The sequence below is a fragment of the Gymnoscopelus microlampas genome, assembly GCF_963454915.1.
Source record: "Gymnoscopelus microlampas genome assembly, chromosome: 8".
Taxonomy (NCBI): domain Eukaryota; kingdom Metazoa; phylum Chordata; class Actinopteri; order Myctophiformes; family Myctophidae; genus Gymnoscopelus; species Gymnoscopelus microlampas.
In genome coordinates this window covers 46,415,106-46,431,885 of record NC_139945.1, presented here as the reverse complement: position 1 = coordinate 46,431,885, position 16,780 = coordinate 46,415,106, and the positions used below count along the sequence as shown (strand labels likewise).

The following is a 16,780-nucleotide window of genomic DNA, read 5'->3' as shown; positions in this document are numbered from 1 at the left end:
TTTTAAATGAATAATAGCAAAGTTGAATGAAAGTATTCGATGCGATGCTCATAATAGGCTCTATTCACAGCAGCCATAGAGTATGAAGACATTCGCAGGTGTTACCAATATAACTGCTCCTTTAAACTGTCTTTTTCTGAGGCAGAGTAAACCACGCTCCAACTGATGTTCACTAGGGCTTTTATTTCTCCCAAGATGAGACAACGTGAAAAACTGAATGAAATGACATAAAACAAATAATATTTTTTAACCAATGAATTATGCACATGAATTATGTCCTTGCTGACAGCCATGGCAAGCTGTATTCTTTTTAAATGTCCACGAAATGTCCACATAACAAATGAAATGTCCATTTTTAGTTGCATAAACACACACAACAAAACAATAACAAGCATTGTACAGACCAACAAAATAAACAAGTAACATACCGTGTGCGCCTTCTGCCCAGTTATATTCAGGAGTGTTAGTACTTTTATCGTTTTATATTTTCTTCTTGACACAGACAGAGCTCCTCACAGCTCTGAAACTTTCTTTGTTCTGATTAACAGCACCTAAACTCACACATGTGAACCCAATGTTCAGTGATTGCTGTCACGTGACATCTGCTACAGCAGGCCACAACGAGAACAGTGGAAGGCACTATATGTCTATATCACCATACTCCATATACATACAATACAGTATATTACCCAAAATAAACAATATTCACTTTTCATATTTTCAAAAAAATAATAAAATCAAATACCACAAAATTCTACCACTCTATGGAACAGCTACAACCAATGGGCCTCATGCAGCAATAAGCAATAAGTCCCTAATGTTTTCCTCTTACATTTCTTCCTAAAGAGAAGTTGAGTCAGATTCACGAAACGTTCTTAAAAGGCAGAATTGTTCGTAACTATGTTCTTGATGATGATGAATCCCAATCCTCGTAACTTGAAGGGGTGTGCCAGTTCATCCTAATTACCATAGGGAGCCGCCCCACCAATCCCCATATAAGGCAGTCACACCTGTGTGTGATTGCTGCACACAGAAATCACAGGAAATCACACACAGAAATAAAATTGAGAGAATGAAGTAAAGAATACCTAAACTATAAGTCTACAGATGGTGGAACACCAGAATCCAAACATAAACATGAATTAATTAATAGTTCTGTGGAGGTACTGCTGAAGTGAACAGCAAATTATTGTATTTAATTAATGAATGTATTTTATTATTTCTCTCACATTAATCAACATATCACCACTAGACATCAATGTACATTTGCTGAAATTAGCTGTTAAAAATGTTATCCATATTTCATGTTCAGGAGTAGCGTTAGTAGTGGATATAAAACATTGTATTACTGAAAGCTGGTGGGTAGATATGGAGGGTCTTTAAGGTAGCAGCTGCTTGGTATGTAATGGGGTGGAAATAGGGATGATATGGTGGTGCAAGGAGTGTAGAGGGCTGGGTGTAGGGGGCTATGTGGGGGGTATGGGGATGGGTATGACGGGTGGGTATGGGGGGGTTTCAGGTAGGAAGGGGACTGGAAAATGGGGGTGTAGCGAATGTCGGGGATATGGGGGTGGGGGTATGGGAGGTGATGAGGGTGGGTTGGGTGGGGGGTTATGGGGTAGGTATGGGGCTTGGGCTTCAACTCAACCGGGTCCGTTTGGGTTAGATTGTAATTGCAGACCCATCTCCAACATTTTCATGTCAAGGACCCCTAAATTGACATGCATTTGGCTGCAGACCCCCACCTGAAAATATTTTCTGCCAGGGAAAATGTTTCAAGATTTATCAAAATGTCTCGAAAATAGCCGATCTACAAGCTCAAAATGGCCAGTAATGGGACGTGTTGTGAGCTTGTAGATCGGCTATTTTCAAACAAAGTATAAAATAGGGTTAAAGTGATTAAACTGTTCTTCGTTTGCTGTGGACCCCCTGACACTCCCTGAAGGACCCCTAGGGGTCCCCAGACCACACTTTGAGAACCACTGCTCTAAAGATATGATAAAAATATTATTGTGATTTAAATCCTATATTATACAACTGTAGAATTGAAGAAACTTCGAGAATTAATTATTTTTGCACAAATATGTTACACTTAAGAACTCAAAGGCCAGCCTAAGAGTGCTCATCAGTGTGTGTAGATTCTGTTCTTACCTGAGAACAGATCATAGCTAAGAAAACATTGGAGTATACCAAAATCTTCTTTAAAACCTCTTAAATGGGTCTAAGAAAAAAAATCCTCTTAAGAAAGTGTGCGTAGATTCTGTTCTTACCTAAGAACAGATCACAGCTAAGAAAACATTGGAGTATACCAAAATCTTCTTAAAAACTTCTTAACTACTGCACAAAGTTCAGAGGATGTGGCAGGTCACCTGAAAAGGTGTTTGTCTTTTTGTTTAATCACATCACATATCCTAATGGGTATGATAAGAAACTGGGGGAAAACATCGTTTTGCAATTGAATTTGGCAAAATATTAAAAAGAATTTCATACTACACCCTCTCAACAGCCCTATGATGAGTCCTCTGGGAGAGGTCGTCTGTGGACATGTAGCTAAACCAGACTGAAACTACTCTTGATCAAAACATTCAGTACTTCATATACAATGTTTTATATCGTGGCCGTCGGGTGGAAACATTTGTCCATAACTCTTACTTTTCAGGAAATGTAAAAAAAATAAAAAAATAAAAAGGAACCTGTGTTCCAATTAAGTTATTTAGTCACAAGCTCTTGGTAATACCTGCCATTGGTTCATTTATAAAAATCCACAGACACACTTAACCACTTTCACTTCCAGAAATGTGCTAAAATAGCAGATCTACAAGCTCACAGTACCATTAACTCCATTTCTTTTTGTCCAAAGGATAAACTCTGGACACTATAAAGCACCGAAGTCTGACGTCACTGCCGCTAGAGGGCGCTAATCCCCCTGGGTCGCAGTTTTATTTTTTGTGTTGAAATCCTCATGGGGAATCTTAGATCACATCATGAGTATTATGCCAATATAAGGACTATCTAAGCACCATTCTTAACACTTTAACACAAACATGCTTGGCTGCGAAACCATGATTTCCTGAATAAAAGAAAGGTTAAAGTACAAAGTATCACATAGCTTTGACATTTCTTAAAATATGTTTTATTTGACACTATATTCACAAAATAAACAAAGCCCAGATGCTTTGCGATTGCAAGTGAACATTTGTCATTAGCTGATTGATGGCAGGAAGGAACAATTTGAGTACTGAGGAGAAAGTATTCTATTTTTTATTTAATTAAAGCTGCATTTGCGTTCTCCTTTATCTCTGGGAAATTCAAACTGAACATTGCAGCATTTAAAATATATATATAAAAAAAAAAACGTATAGGCTATAATGAAATACTGTACAGTGACATATATAATGGATGTGATGGAGTGCAGAAAGCACTGCAGGGATTATTCCAGTTAACAAATACAGACATGACCAACCTTTAAGGAAAACATGAAAGCTAAAATTGTGTTTACTTGATTAAAGACAGTAACTGTTCATACAGACATCACATTTTGAAAGAATCTAAAGCAACACAAATCGATGCCAACAATCTACAGCAAAGAGAGGTCTCAACAGTTACTGACTTTGAATACGCTTCTGTTCAACAGGTGTTCTACTGTATTTTTAAGAATTTAAATCGTAACATTTTAAGAAGTTATGCTGTTCACTTCAGTTTGTGTGGACATTATTCATTATGTAGTTTTTGGGAGTATACTTTCAGTAGTAGAATTTGGAGGTATTAAAACTGCACATATATAACATCGCTAAACCTATGTTTAGTCACTGTGGTGACTAAACCATAACTGTAGAAAATGAAGGTTAACATCAAACTGTTGGCTAGTAGACGACAGTAATATGGCTTGAATGCAGTTTGTAAGAAATGTATAAATGTTTCTCACATATCCAATCAATTACATACTTACATGATTAATAAAAAGGCCTCTACTGCTACCCCAAGCTTTAATCTGTACTGTCCAAGACTCAACAGTTTTAAAAAGGCTGTGATAGACTGTGAGTTATGTGTACTAAGGGCAACTTGGTAGTACAATAGGAGCAAAGTAAGCAAAGTTTGTTGTTTACCCAGGGTGTTGGACTAAGTGCGGAACTTATTTACAGCCAGACCCTGCATGGAAGCCTTGCTCAAGGGCTATTCAAGGGCTATAGGCACTAAGCTAAGTCAAGTAAAATTGATAGAATGGATATAAGTGTTGGTAAAAGAGGTAGCTAGCACATTATGTCATACACATCAGCAGAGCATGGTTGAGCTGCTCCAATTTAGAATTAACTTTTGTGAATAGGAAAAAAAGTTCTGTTATAGAGACGGGAGGCCACCCCAATGACTGTATGGAGGACTGACTTTGTGGACACAGAACCTTTTTCCTATAATGTAGCTGTAACTATGTACAAGCAAATGAAGTGGATTTTCATCATAGTTGAATCAGAAATCATATCTTTGGTAAAGGTCTCAGTAATTTCCAATTCAGCCTATAAAGAGCTGTATATTGGCATCCAATTGCAGAGAGTTTGGGGTTAGTGCTTCCCTATAATTGAAGCTAATGGTTGTGAATGATCATTTTTATGCTTTAGGTGTTTAGTTGGCACTTTTATCCTGAGGATGTACAGTACCAAGATTGTGTTGAATTTACTGTTATCTTGGAATTATTGTTTACATTTTTTTTCCCGTCTGTCACTATTTTACAGAGACGTAAAGCTGCAATCCACGACTTATTTTAATGAGTAAAATATTATTTAGCCAATCTGTACGGTTACAGATTAGAGAATCTTAATACAATATACAAGCACATCTGCAGTGGCTGGAAGTGGTCTCCCTTCTCTCCATTGATAGATTTCAACACATTGTTAATTTGTTACCTAATGGTTGACTATGTCAATAAAGTTATTTGAAGCAGACGGCGCCATCTTTATTATAGTTCGGGCAGCGTTGCAAATGACACAAAACAGATTGTAGCTTTCATAAAGGTGGTTAAGGAAAAGCTGAATGCCATGCTAAAGGACACTTGGCTGCAGCAGGCACTGAACCTGCACATTTTCTGTTACAGGATAGTGACACACTCCCAGGCCATTCTGCCTGGTAAAAGGCATAGTAAAGAATGAATAATATTTTGCAACAACACTGCCTAACTCTCTGTATGTAATACTTGGATTCCTTCTCACCCGCCCCCCCCCCCTACACACACACACACACACACACACATACACACACTTCTCCTGCGGACATTATCTGGCATCATTCAGCTGCCTGGCCACCGTCAGGATCTCCTTGGCTCCTTGGTCCACCAGTAGATTAGCCAGCTCTACGCCCAGCCTTTCAGCACTGTCCTGTGCTGGACTGGAGACCTTGGAGGCAGTGATGCCCACGTGCTGGACCATGTCATCTACATCCTCCGAGAGCTAACACACAGGACAGAGTACATTTTAGGGTTCTTCACTATTATCAAACAAAGCTGTTAGCCATCTTTTACTGCCAATCGTGGAGACATGACATAGATCCTGTGGTCACCTTATCGCAGTCCATGACACTGGTCTGCATCGTCTCCTTCAGACTGTCTGAACCATCCAGGCTGTATACCGCCCCCGTCAGGTAAAGCTGCCCACATCACACGCAAAATTACACCATTACACCTTCATTCACGTTCATTCACAGTAGAATTAAAACACTTTTACACCTTCAGCGTTCATTCACAGTAGAATGAAAACATTTTTACACCTTCAGTGTTCATTCACAGTAGAATTACTGGAAGTACAAGGAATTTCACACGGCACATATAACATTTAAGTATTAAAATTCATCCCTTACAGGGTCAGGTAATGTAGATGTCTTAACCCATTGTTTATTCTTGGGCTGTTTTATTATTATTTATACAAGATTCAACAAACGTGTGTGCACACATACTGTATGCTGTATTCACAAGTATGCATAGACTGTTGAGTGTCTCACCTGTGAGTCTTTAACTTCAGTGTTTACAGCAACTGGAACACTGCAGCCTCCCTCCTAAAACATGAGTCACACCGTTTACATACACACTAATAAATCAAATACTTTACCATCTCAACCACTCGAGACTGGCAACACCCTAATTTCAGCAATAATAATCATATGACACCTAACCCCTAAAGGCTCATATTTAAAACGGCACTATGTAACCTTTTTTTTTAATGAATAAAATGTCATTTTGTCCAATCTGTATGGTAGAGTATGTTAATACAATATAACTTATACAATTGGAGCGGTTGTATTTTGTCTACCAGCTCTTCTATTGAGACATTTAGATAGTGTCAAAGGACATGTCTCACCGAATTTTGACCTGATGGTCAAGATTCAATTTATCCCCTGAGCAAGCAGGCAGGCTCAATGGTAAAAATGTCAGCACTTGCGCAGAAAACCGGGTTCAAATCCGGGGTAGAAGAGGAAAGTTACATAGTGCAGCTTTAATCACATAGCGCAGCTTTAATCACCTTGATTGCCTTCATTATTGTCACTATCTTTTCTAACAGGTGAGTGTGAAAGGGTGTGTGTGTGTGTGTGTGTTTTACCAGTGCTCTTAAGAATGCTCTCTCTGCGATGCAGCGCAGCACAGTGTCTCTGTGATGGAGGACAGAAACCATCTCCAGGATGTCTGCGTCTATAGCTCGAACCTCTATCGCCAGGGCTCCCTGAATGCATGCACATGCATTCACACACACACACACACACACACACACACACACACACACACACACACACACACACACACACACACACACACACACACGCGGAAATTGATGTCGATTACAATTTTGCAATGAAAATGTGGATTGTCTTTTGCTTCTCTATCACACAATAGCCTTATAACAACTTAATGAGTATAACGAACAGATTCCTCAGTTATACACACCTGTCCCACAGCATACATGCAGTCTTCAGGTTCCAGGATCTACCAGTGCAAATAAACATTTATTAAAATGTTTAGTAATTTTGTTGAAGCACTTATCCAATATATAAGAACAGAGGGTTAGAATGGGTTTGTATAATAAAAGAAGACTTAGGAGTAGAGAGACATGGTGGAAGACTGATATGAGAACTTCTGCACTTGAATAGTGAACTCCATAGTGTAACAAGGATTTTCTAGGGTACCTGGCTAATCCGGTCCTCCCAGCCCATCCTCTTAAGCCCAGCAGCAGCCAGGATGATGGCAGCAAAGTCCTCCTTTTCATCCAGTTTCTTCAGACGCGTGTTCAGGTTCCCACGCTTACCAGGCAAGTTAAGGAAAAAACTAAAAGTCTCCATGACAGTTATGGCCACCTAGACAAGGTCATGTTCCCCAGTTGCACCCCAACTTTGGGGAAGAGGAGGACAAACCCACATTAAACACCCCCCAGCCAATCTGGAGGTGGTTGCAGAGGGGAGAATGAAGAGGAAGCTGCATGCTATTAGAGTTGCCACAGTCTGTGCCAATGCGATACCATGTCATCTATTTCATTTACAGTATACTTGTAATGCTTCAGTTGCACTACTGGTTTATACGCGTACTGTACATATCATTTTACTAACTTGTAGCTGCACTTTAACAATGAATGGCATTTTTTATCTATTTCTCTAATTCTAATTCGCTTATAAGCAGACCTGGCAACGCTGACAGGCTAGGCTGAAAGTTATAATGCATTAGCACATCAATGGGCACGTCGGCTGACTAAATGCCAACTTTTGCCAACCGAATACCAATCTGCGCAGTCTGAAGTAGTCTGAAGTAGTCTGTTTGGTGGAGAGTCACCTTAATGATGCTGTCACATCCCCTCTATGATGAGCAGCATGTTCAGCCATAGACTCATCCCTCCTCAACACACAAAAGCCTTTGTGCCATTGCTAATAGACTGTACATATTCATCCAGATATCCACTGTGGAGGGCCTGTTGACACTGTACATACTGTATATTCCTTCACATATTCACTGGCAATAGATTTTTCAATAGATAATTCATTCACTGTTACTGTATAGACTGTACATTTATATGTACTATTATTTATTTAATATATTCATTAAAGATTACAAAGTAAATTGTAGTATATTTATCACAATGAAATAATATAGTTTAAAAAATGTATTTAAATAGTATGCCTTATGTTAAGCATTATTGCTATTCAATAATTGTCAACATCTGTATTGAAATGTTCATTTTGTTATTGATATACTATTATGACATTAGTTTTACACATTTGACCTGTGAATCTCGGTTCTTCAAAAGTGGCTCTATTTGCTATTTTCATTCCTCATTTTATGCTTTATTTAGACATGACAGTGAGAGAACTTAAGAATGGCTCTAAACACAAAAAGAGGATACAATATCTTTGAAGTCCAAGTGGGGAAACCTTCTCTTCAACTGAGCAGCACGTCGTAATGAACTGGTACCTATCACACTGCAAGCACAAATATCAGGACATCAGCCATCCACACACTGATCCGATCATCCGAGCAATGAACATTTACAAAAATACATTGTCTCTCATCCCATACCTGTTTTGGGGAAGCGTGTCGAGGGTTTTGCCTTCATGCTGCGGGTGTAGGACAACGGCATCATGGGGATTTTCTCGTCTGGAAGCAGTGATGGAGGTGAAACATACAGTTGCAGTTAGAGCAGTTATTCTTTTTTAATTCCAAGGATCACCAGGTTAATGTTAATTTAACTCTCAGAGTTACAGACCCATAAAGGTCCATCTGAACCCCTGGTGATCTATGGACCTTGTGCTGAGAACCAGTGAGTTAGAACACATTCCCTTCAAATCAGCCACAGAATATATCTACTATACTGTGTCATTGTACTGACTCACATAGAGGTGTGTGTGTGTGTGTGTGTGTGTGTGTGTGTGTGTGTGTGTGTGTGTGTGTGTGTGTGTGTGTGTGTGTGTGTGTGTGTGTGTGTGTGTGTGTGTGACTGTGTGTGGGGTGGGGTGCTTACTTCAGCACAGCCCCAATGGTGAATCCTGGAGGAAGTGTAGTGGGCAGGTCTTTCAGAGAGTGCACAACCAGATCCACCCTGTGGGACACAGAGGAAAGAGTGCTGTGGTTCACAACTAGTGGATCAACTACCAAAAGAAGGTCATGAGATGTTCACAGGGTCACAGACTCTGAACAACTTAGGGAACACTGTGCAATGTTGTATATCGGGTCACCACAGAACTACTGTGTTTGTGGATTAATGGAGCTGTTCACTGGTTGAATTGACAAATGTATCAACGTTTAAGCCGAGACAGTTACTCTTCCAGGTGTGAAGACTTGTAAACTGAATTCCAATCCCACAAACTTGGTCACTCACTCCACTCGTGCCTAAGCCCCGCCCCTGCGAGGAGGAGAGGATTAAATGGGAGGACGGAGTGGTCGACTCGTTGGCCTCACAGGATCGGAACGCACTCTAGCGTCATTTCAAAGCAACGGCAAATTCCGCGATCACTTATGACGTTTCATACAGCTGGACCAGAGCCGTGGATGAAAATATACATGCATAGAATAATATGCAGGTATACAATATTACAGAATATAAGAATAGACAATTCATCAACGTGGATGGCCACATCGTTATCTTTATAGTTAACATTGTTGTGCAAAGCCATTTATTCCTGAAATAGTGAATGAAGCGCCAGGATGAGCAAACTATGAATTAAATCCCCGTCCCGCTTTTTGCTCGTACAGTCCCCAGAATCCCACCCCCCGCAGCAGTCCCGCACGGCACTGCTGCTTTGCCACTGTATATATAACAGAGTATGTCTGACTCTGAATTACATCATATTCAGTCCACATATAAATACAATACATTATGTTAAACATAATCTTTGTCACAGTCATTTCTAGTAGTCTGTGCATTGAGGCATGCACGGAGAGAAATGAACAATCAGCTTTTGAGACAGAAGAAGTGTGCACAATACACAGTATTACAATGTATATAATTGTATTATGCTTTATATCATACAACGCAATAAAGCCAGTGGCTTGTTGTGGTCTTTTCAGTTACATTATCAGCTGAAGCTCTATAATTCAGCATTATGAAAATGTGTGTCTTCACTTCGCTTTTTAGTTAAGCGTGTGTGTGTGTGTGTGTGTGTGTGTGTGTGTGTGTGTGTGTGTGTGTGTGTGTGTGTGTGTGTGTGTGTGAGAGAGATGGGCAGCGGGCGAGCGGCGGGGGTGCGGGGGGAGCCGACTCGGCTCCTCCACTCGACTTCACTCGCCTCCTCCAAGAAGCAAATGAACAATTGGGCCCAAACTATTTCCGGGTCAAGCTGGAGTGACCGAGTGGGAGTGAGCGAGTGGCCGAGATTTTCGGTATTGGAATTCGACTGTAGAGACACTGCTTGGCTGTTATGTTATGCAGGTTGGAGGGGACATACACATGGAAGTGTAAGCACAGTGGTGCTTGATTATCATTGAAAACAATGCTGCAAACTACAGGCTCTGTAGTGTCAGCCACAGACTACATGACACACCCACTGGAAACACACTTACTCATTCTTCTCTAGAGCAGTCTCCAGCTCTTTGGTGAACAAACTCTTCTCTCCAATCTGTAATCAAAAATAGAATCTCTGTATTATAATAGTAGCATAGACTGTAGTAGTGTACTGTGGATTTTGTAACTAGTGGAGCGCTACGTCACGTGGGGATACGTTAGTGTTGTCATGCATTTACCTTGCAGACGTCACCTCTGTAATTTAGTTCATGAATCCATCAGTCACTATTATCCAAACGTTCTCTTTGGACTACTTCTGAACATCAGTATGCCTACACCCACAGTACTGAACAGGACACACAATGGATCATTGATATGGATCCAGCCAGGGTAATTCCTGTGTTAATTCACGCGGGTGACACTCTGCAGCTTTTGTAAGCTTTGGTAATGTGGATGGGGTACACACTTTATACAGATTATGAAAGTACAGTGTGTAAGCTTTCAAATGATGTGTCATACATCGTAATATGCTCACTTCCTGAAGCTGTTACGTTCACGTTTTTGTTCATGCCCCCCGTACACATGACGGGAGGGCGGGCTTTCCCCGAGACAGACAGTCAGCGGTGCGGCTGAGTTGTTTTTCACTAGATATGAACGAATCATTTGAACGGATCATTGCTGTGAACGTGAACGAAATCGTTCGTTCACTGAAATTAACGTTTTTTCCCCACCACTAGTAAGGGGTGTGAACAATGGCTTCTTAACTCTACTCCACCCCTCCTCGCCCCTGACCTACAGTGTAGCTGAAACCTGAGAACAATAGCCACACACAAAGGTTGGCTTTGACATGGTAATGATTCCAGCATCTCTTTTAAAATGTATATTTTTTAAAGTAAATAATATGAAAAATGTATTAGACGTACAGTGTAACAATGAAGCTCACCTTCGATAAAGCTGTGTCAAGGATTTTATCTCCTATCGTTGTCATGCCAACTGAAATAAAGTGAATGCACAGAAGGATTTAATTGCCAGCATGTATATGCATAACAGTAAGTCAGTAACTAACTGATGTCAATTCCCAATGACATAAGATCTATAGTCGCGAAACAGCTCATTACAACAATAGAGAATGTCTTCTACGGCTGGAACAATTCCATTATTTTCTTAGCGAGTATTCTATTAATTACTTTTTCAAATAATCAAATACACATATATTTTATATATAAAAAACCTCTATGTCAACAAATCGATTAACCACTTCAAGTATTATTTTATACTTCGTCGTAAATTTGTGTCGTGCAATAATTGTGAAGATAGCCAAGCTAATAAAAACACATCGCAACACATTGTGAGCTTGTAGATCGGCTATATTCACTATTTGATTTTCTTTTTTACGTATTAATAACACCTATAATGACATGCATAAATAGGGATACATTATTAATTGATTAGTTTATTAAATTCTCGATTATCAAGTATTTTTTATAATCGTTTAAATCGAATAATCGATTAAATTTGATTAAGTACTGTACCCCTATTATCCTCAGAGAAAAAAGCTGGTACAAATCCTCACCTATTTCCAACTGGACATCTGGGTACAGTTCTTTCAACTTGGCAGCAACAGAGTCTGTCTGGATGCGAGCCAACTGGAGCAAAAGAACATAATCCTTCACTGTTATACCTTCTCTATGCTATTTCATGTTATCCTTAAGTAGCACATTATCTGAAGTACCCTAGATTTGATGCAATATTTTCATACACAGTCATTGCTTATAATCAGCTCTAGACCACTAGGACTAGTCTATCTCAACCTCTTGTGCTGTATGTAAAGAAACAGATGAAGAATACAGAATAATTATTATAATTTGTTTAACCAGCACCATTTGTTCAACTTCTATTCTTAGTAAAACAAACCAAAGTTGCAACTGTATTTGGTGTGCTCTTTTTTCCCTCTACACCAAATCTCTTAGTTGAACATTTTCAGTGAGTGTTCCCCCCAGCATAGGGATGCTGGGGCAGACACACTACACTAGTCTCATTTACTGAGCTGATATAAAACGTAACAGATATAAAGCCCAAAACATATTCATTGAATGTGTGGTATTATTTCTTAAAGTAAATCATCAAACTGCAAATTAATCAAAAACATAATTCGATTGCCCATACCTGACTCTTGCGTGTTCCCATCCGAATGACTCGGATAACTTTGCTGTTGTCATCCTGTTGGGGGAGACAAGTCATTCATTTAGAATTCTTCAATAATGGGAGTTTCCTTGATGACCCAACCACATTCGTATCTAAGCCTATCTTTTACCACTTTACCCTTGAGGCCTAACAATAATGCACTAAAGGTCATTTTTTCAGTTGATCTCACCGTAATGTACTTGCCAAGTCTTCCTTCCATAGTTGTCTACTACCGTATCCCTTCGACTCTGTCTGCACTGTGTGGGCTATTGTGTGTCACAGTGGCTCTGAATGCCTGCTACGCCTTGGTGAGGAGACTGCGGTGCTGAGGTCATATAGCTCATAGATAAGCGAAGTGAACAGTAGTCTTTTTAAACCATGCATCCCCCTTCAGAGCCTCCACCCTCCAAGATATCTCTGGCTCCAAAAGATAAGTGTGTTGATGCCCAGAGTCCGTTATAAGAGGCAGGGAGGGGCACCATGGGAGGTTCTTTCTTACTAGGTGTGACTGGGGGAATGTTGGAACAATGAGCAACCTCATGAACCAAGCAAGCTGTGTTCCCCAGCAAAGTTAAGCAATATATTATCACATCTAAAATCAAGATCATGTTGGGTAGTAGTGATAGTGAAACTTGAACCACTTGAACCTCAGCATCCCCATTATTGGGGGAACGTTGCACCACGTTGCGTTGCGACACATTGGGAGCTTGTAGATCTGCTATTTTTGGTGAGGAAATTTGGTTTAGTTAAAAAAGAAGTATAGAGGGTCAAAGTAGTTTGTGTTTATCAAAAATGTTAAACAAGGCCAAAATGATAGACATATCTTTAAATATAAGAATATTAAAAGGGAACAGTTGAGGAATCTGACCCTTAGGAACCGGAATCATTAAAATTGTACAGGATCCCAACCCAGTGCCTCCATGAACTAGGCTACTGTAATGTGGACTATTGGATTTATGCATTGGATATTGGATAGCAGCCGTGATGCCACACTTCGGTGCTCTATTACAGGGGTTATCAGCTGGTGATCCGTGGACCACTGGTGGTCCGTGGAGGTATTGCATACAGGTCCTTGATCATGCATTCAGTAATGTAAAGATTTTTTTTATTTACATTACTTTATTTTGGAGAAACGTAGTAACCTGGTATTTGAGGAGAGAGGAATTAAAGACATTATCACCATTATCAGTGGTCCTTTGAGGAGGCTTATGGTTCAATTCCAAAAGTACTAGCTTAACAACTACAAAGGAGGATCAGCTCATTGTCATGTCCACAGACTCTGTCAAGAGGCACATGAAACACAGTCCCTGAAGTTCTGGATGAGTTGTCAGGCTTAATTCCCAGAGCTTACAGTAAAAGCAAAATTAATTTTAGCTTTTGTAACTACGTATCTCTGTGACAGTAATATTTTCACGCTAGCATACCAGTGAAGAATAACGTAAAGGGTGAGGTTTGAGCCAGAAAATGACATGAGACTCCACTAAATAGCCAAGAAGAGACAGACACGGACCACCCGTAATCATGTCATAGTTGAGAAACAGTTCACTCAATGACCTGATGAGTCGAGTGGTGACCTAAGATGACGGGTCAATGTAGCAGCAGTTACAGGGAGTTAGAATCTCAAGAAGGGGAAGTGTACTGTTATTATAAGGAAATGTACCCATATGATAGCATGTGTCTGCTCAATCATACATAAGATACAAATCAGTATATCAGTTAACATGAGTTTAATAACGAAGGCTGGATAAAAGAGAAATTCTCAAAAACACTAAAAGACGCTCTGCTCACTAGCATATTTCAGTTAGACTTGATCAAATATATTGCGCATAGTATTGTGTATGTAATGTATATCAATCCCTTAACAGTTATTTAAGAACGTCCATGGACAATTGGTTGAGAAACAGTATTATGAGATTTTTTGTTCTAATAACTATAATCACACAATGTTATATGCTGATTATAATGCATTATAGACATGGGATGCATGGCAAGGGTTACCAAAAACACTAATCTTATCCTATATCCCCACCCAACACAACATTGGGCCCCTGGTTGATTCTTAGTCATGGTGGTGGTCTCTGGCTCACAATCAGTTAGGTTATATATATAGGCGGGCACCTATAGAGACATGCGTCATTTTTCCACCACGACACGCCCACTCATCTAGACTGAGTGGCAAAACATTGAGCAGCATGGAGTGCTGGAAGCGCTCGTTGTGGAAATAACTCAGTGGTCCTTTGTACCACCGGTTTCTAATTTGCACATAATGCAGGAGGCAGCAGGACGTTGCATTATAGAAAACGAGCGCTTCCATACTCTGACACTTAGAAAAATAATCACCTGCACAGAATGTATTGACAGAAAGTATAGCTCATAACATGTCTATGGTGGATTTTTATGAAACAAAAACTTTGCAGATAGAAACAGGATAATTCAAGCTTTCCGTACAGCTGCAATGTTGGTGAGTTTAACGTTGTTTAATACAATCAGATAGGACTTTTCTGTTTGGATGTATGGGCTGTCAAGGCCAGAAAGTATTTTTTTGCCACTCAGTAGCAAGCCCCCAGAGTTGCTGAGAAACATTGAAGCTGCCACCCCAGTGGCCAAAGCTGGAAATGCAGGCGGGGAGAAATACATCCACGAGCACGGGCGTGGCATAGGTAGCGCAGACATGTTTGTTTTGGGCAATGTTAAGTCAACCTGGTTTATACCCCTCAAAGATGTCCGCTGCTACCAAAAGACACTTGTTGACGCCCCCTTCAGGATTTTTGGCATGCTCTATTCACCTGTTTCCTAGGCTGTGTGTTTTCCACTTCCTGTCGATTTGATCCAATGAAATCCAATGAAACTGGTCAGATGACCAATGATATCCAATTAATTCGACAGGAAGTGGAAAACATAGCCTAGGAAACAGGTGAATAGACTCCAATGTAGACTGACAGCGCATAGGGGGTTCGAGTCCCGTTCCAGACGATATTTGCTGCATGTCTTTCCCCATCTCCCTCACCCTGTTTAATGTCTGTCTCTACTGTAAACTATAAACAAAGCCCCCAAAAATATCTATAATAAAGGGGGGAAAAGAAGGAAATCATGATGATCTATCTATGGTGGAAATAGATGATGTAAGGAAAAGTATGATGATATTCCCAGAGGGTTGTACAACTTCCCCGGAATTATCCATGCGCTTCTATTTTGTAACAGATCGACTAACGTCACGAGAGGAGCATAACATTATCTGCTGTTCACATTCATTCAGAGAAAATCAGGTTGCAAGTTGCAACGTCATGACTAGGACCATGTGATTTTCTATTGTCAACATCACCCACACTGTTTTCCACTGCATTCATTGTACACCAAATGTCAGGGGCAATCTCATGGCTAGACATTGTATTATCTTATGGTATTATGCAAGGTATTGCATGCAAATTGATCTAATCTGGCATAACAGCAACACTGACATGGAAAATATTTTCAATGGAATCAATTCATGAAGACAAGTTGGCCAGTTAATTTATGTTAATATTTATATAATTCTAAACTGCGCTTAGTTCTGCTGCATGCCATTCCCAAGTTTTTGACAGTTCGTCAAATACTGTCCAATAGCAGCGTAGAGTGGGCGGGATAGTCGCACGGATAAGCCAATGAGCGCTATCCACAGGCCAACATGGCGCTCGCCGTATGCGGCGTTCAATGCGGTGTTTGCAGTGAGAGACGGGATGGTTTCCTACCTGACTGCTGCTCTCTCCAGACATCTCGGTGGTCGGCCGGTCGGCCAGCAACGGACCGATATCGTACGTGTCAACAGTGTGTCCCCGTACAGGAAGAACCCATTCGGTACCGTTTATTCCTCGCAAAGCGGCGTAATGTCACTCCCGTGACACTACACGACTAGAATGAATCCTCTGCTCTGATGTCATTGGACCGGCTCGAGGTCATTTCCTTGTTCCGCCAGGGGACGCGGAGTGATTGGCTAGCCTGGGCTCAGTACCATTTTCGGGTTTCTGATCCGGTCTGGAGCGGAAATAACTTTACGTCATCAGTTGGCCGGAACACATGACTGGAACATTTTGTTTAGTATGGTATAATCGTTTTGTGTCTTATGGTATGATAATTGTTTGGTATGTCGATATTTTATT

General features: G+C 40.3%; 1 protein-coding gene across 2 annotated transcripts; it reads right to left on the bottom strand.

Annotated features, from left to right (window-relative positions):
- Positions 1-3,116: 3,116 nt before the first annotated feature.
- On the bottom strand, positions 3,117-16,761 carry LOC311051043 (porphobilinogen deaminase-like). Of its 2 annotated transcripts, none has more exons than XM_084065411.1 (14): positions 16,373-16,761; positions 12,627-12,680; positions 12,034-12,106; positions 11,404-11,453; positions 10,520-10,575; positions 8,982-9,059; positions 8,540-8,617; positions 8,367-8,442; positions 7,162-7,275; positions 6,923-6,961; positions 6,582-6,701; positions 5,986-6,039; positions 5,548-5,634; positions 3,117-5,438 (listed from the first exon to the last, which is right to left on the bottom strand). In XM_084065411.1, the coding sequence occupies exons 1-14, from the start codon at positions 16,394-16,396 to the stop codon at positions 5,265-5,267; spliced, it is 1,077 nt and encodes a 358-aa protein (XP_083921537.1). In that variant the 5' UTR covers positions 16,397-16,761; the 3' UTR covers positions 3,117-5,264. The 2 variants fall into 2 exon arrangements, with proteins under 2 accessions (XP_083921537.1, XP_083921536.1); XM_084065410.1 differs by lacking the exon at positions 16,373-16,761 and adding an exon at positions 12,835-12,953.
- Between the last annotated feature and the right edge of the window lie 19 nt (positions 16,762-16,780).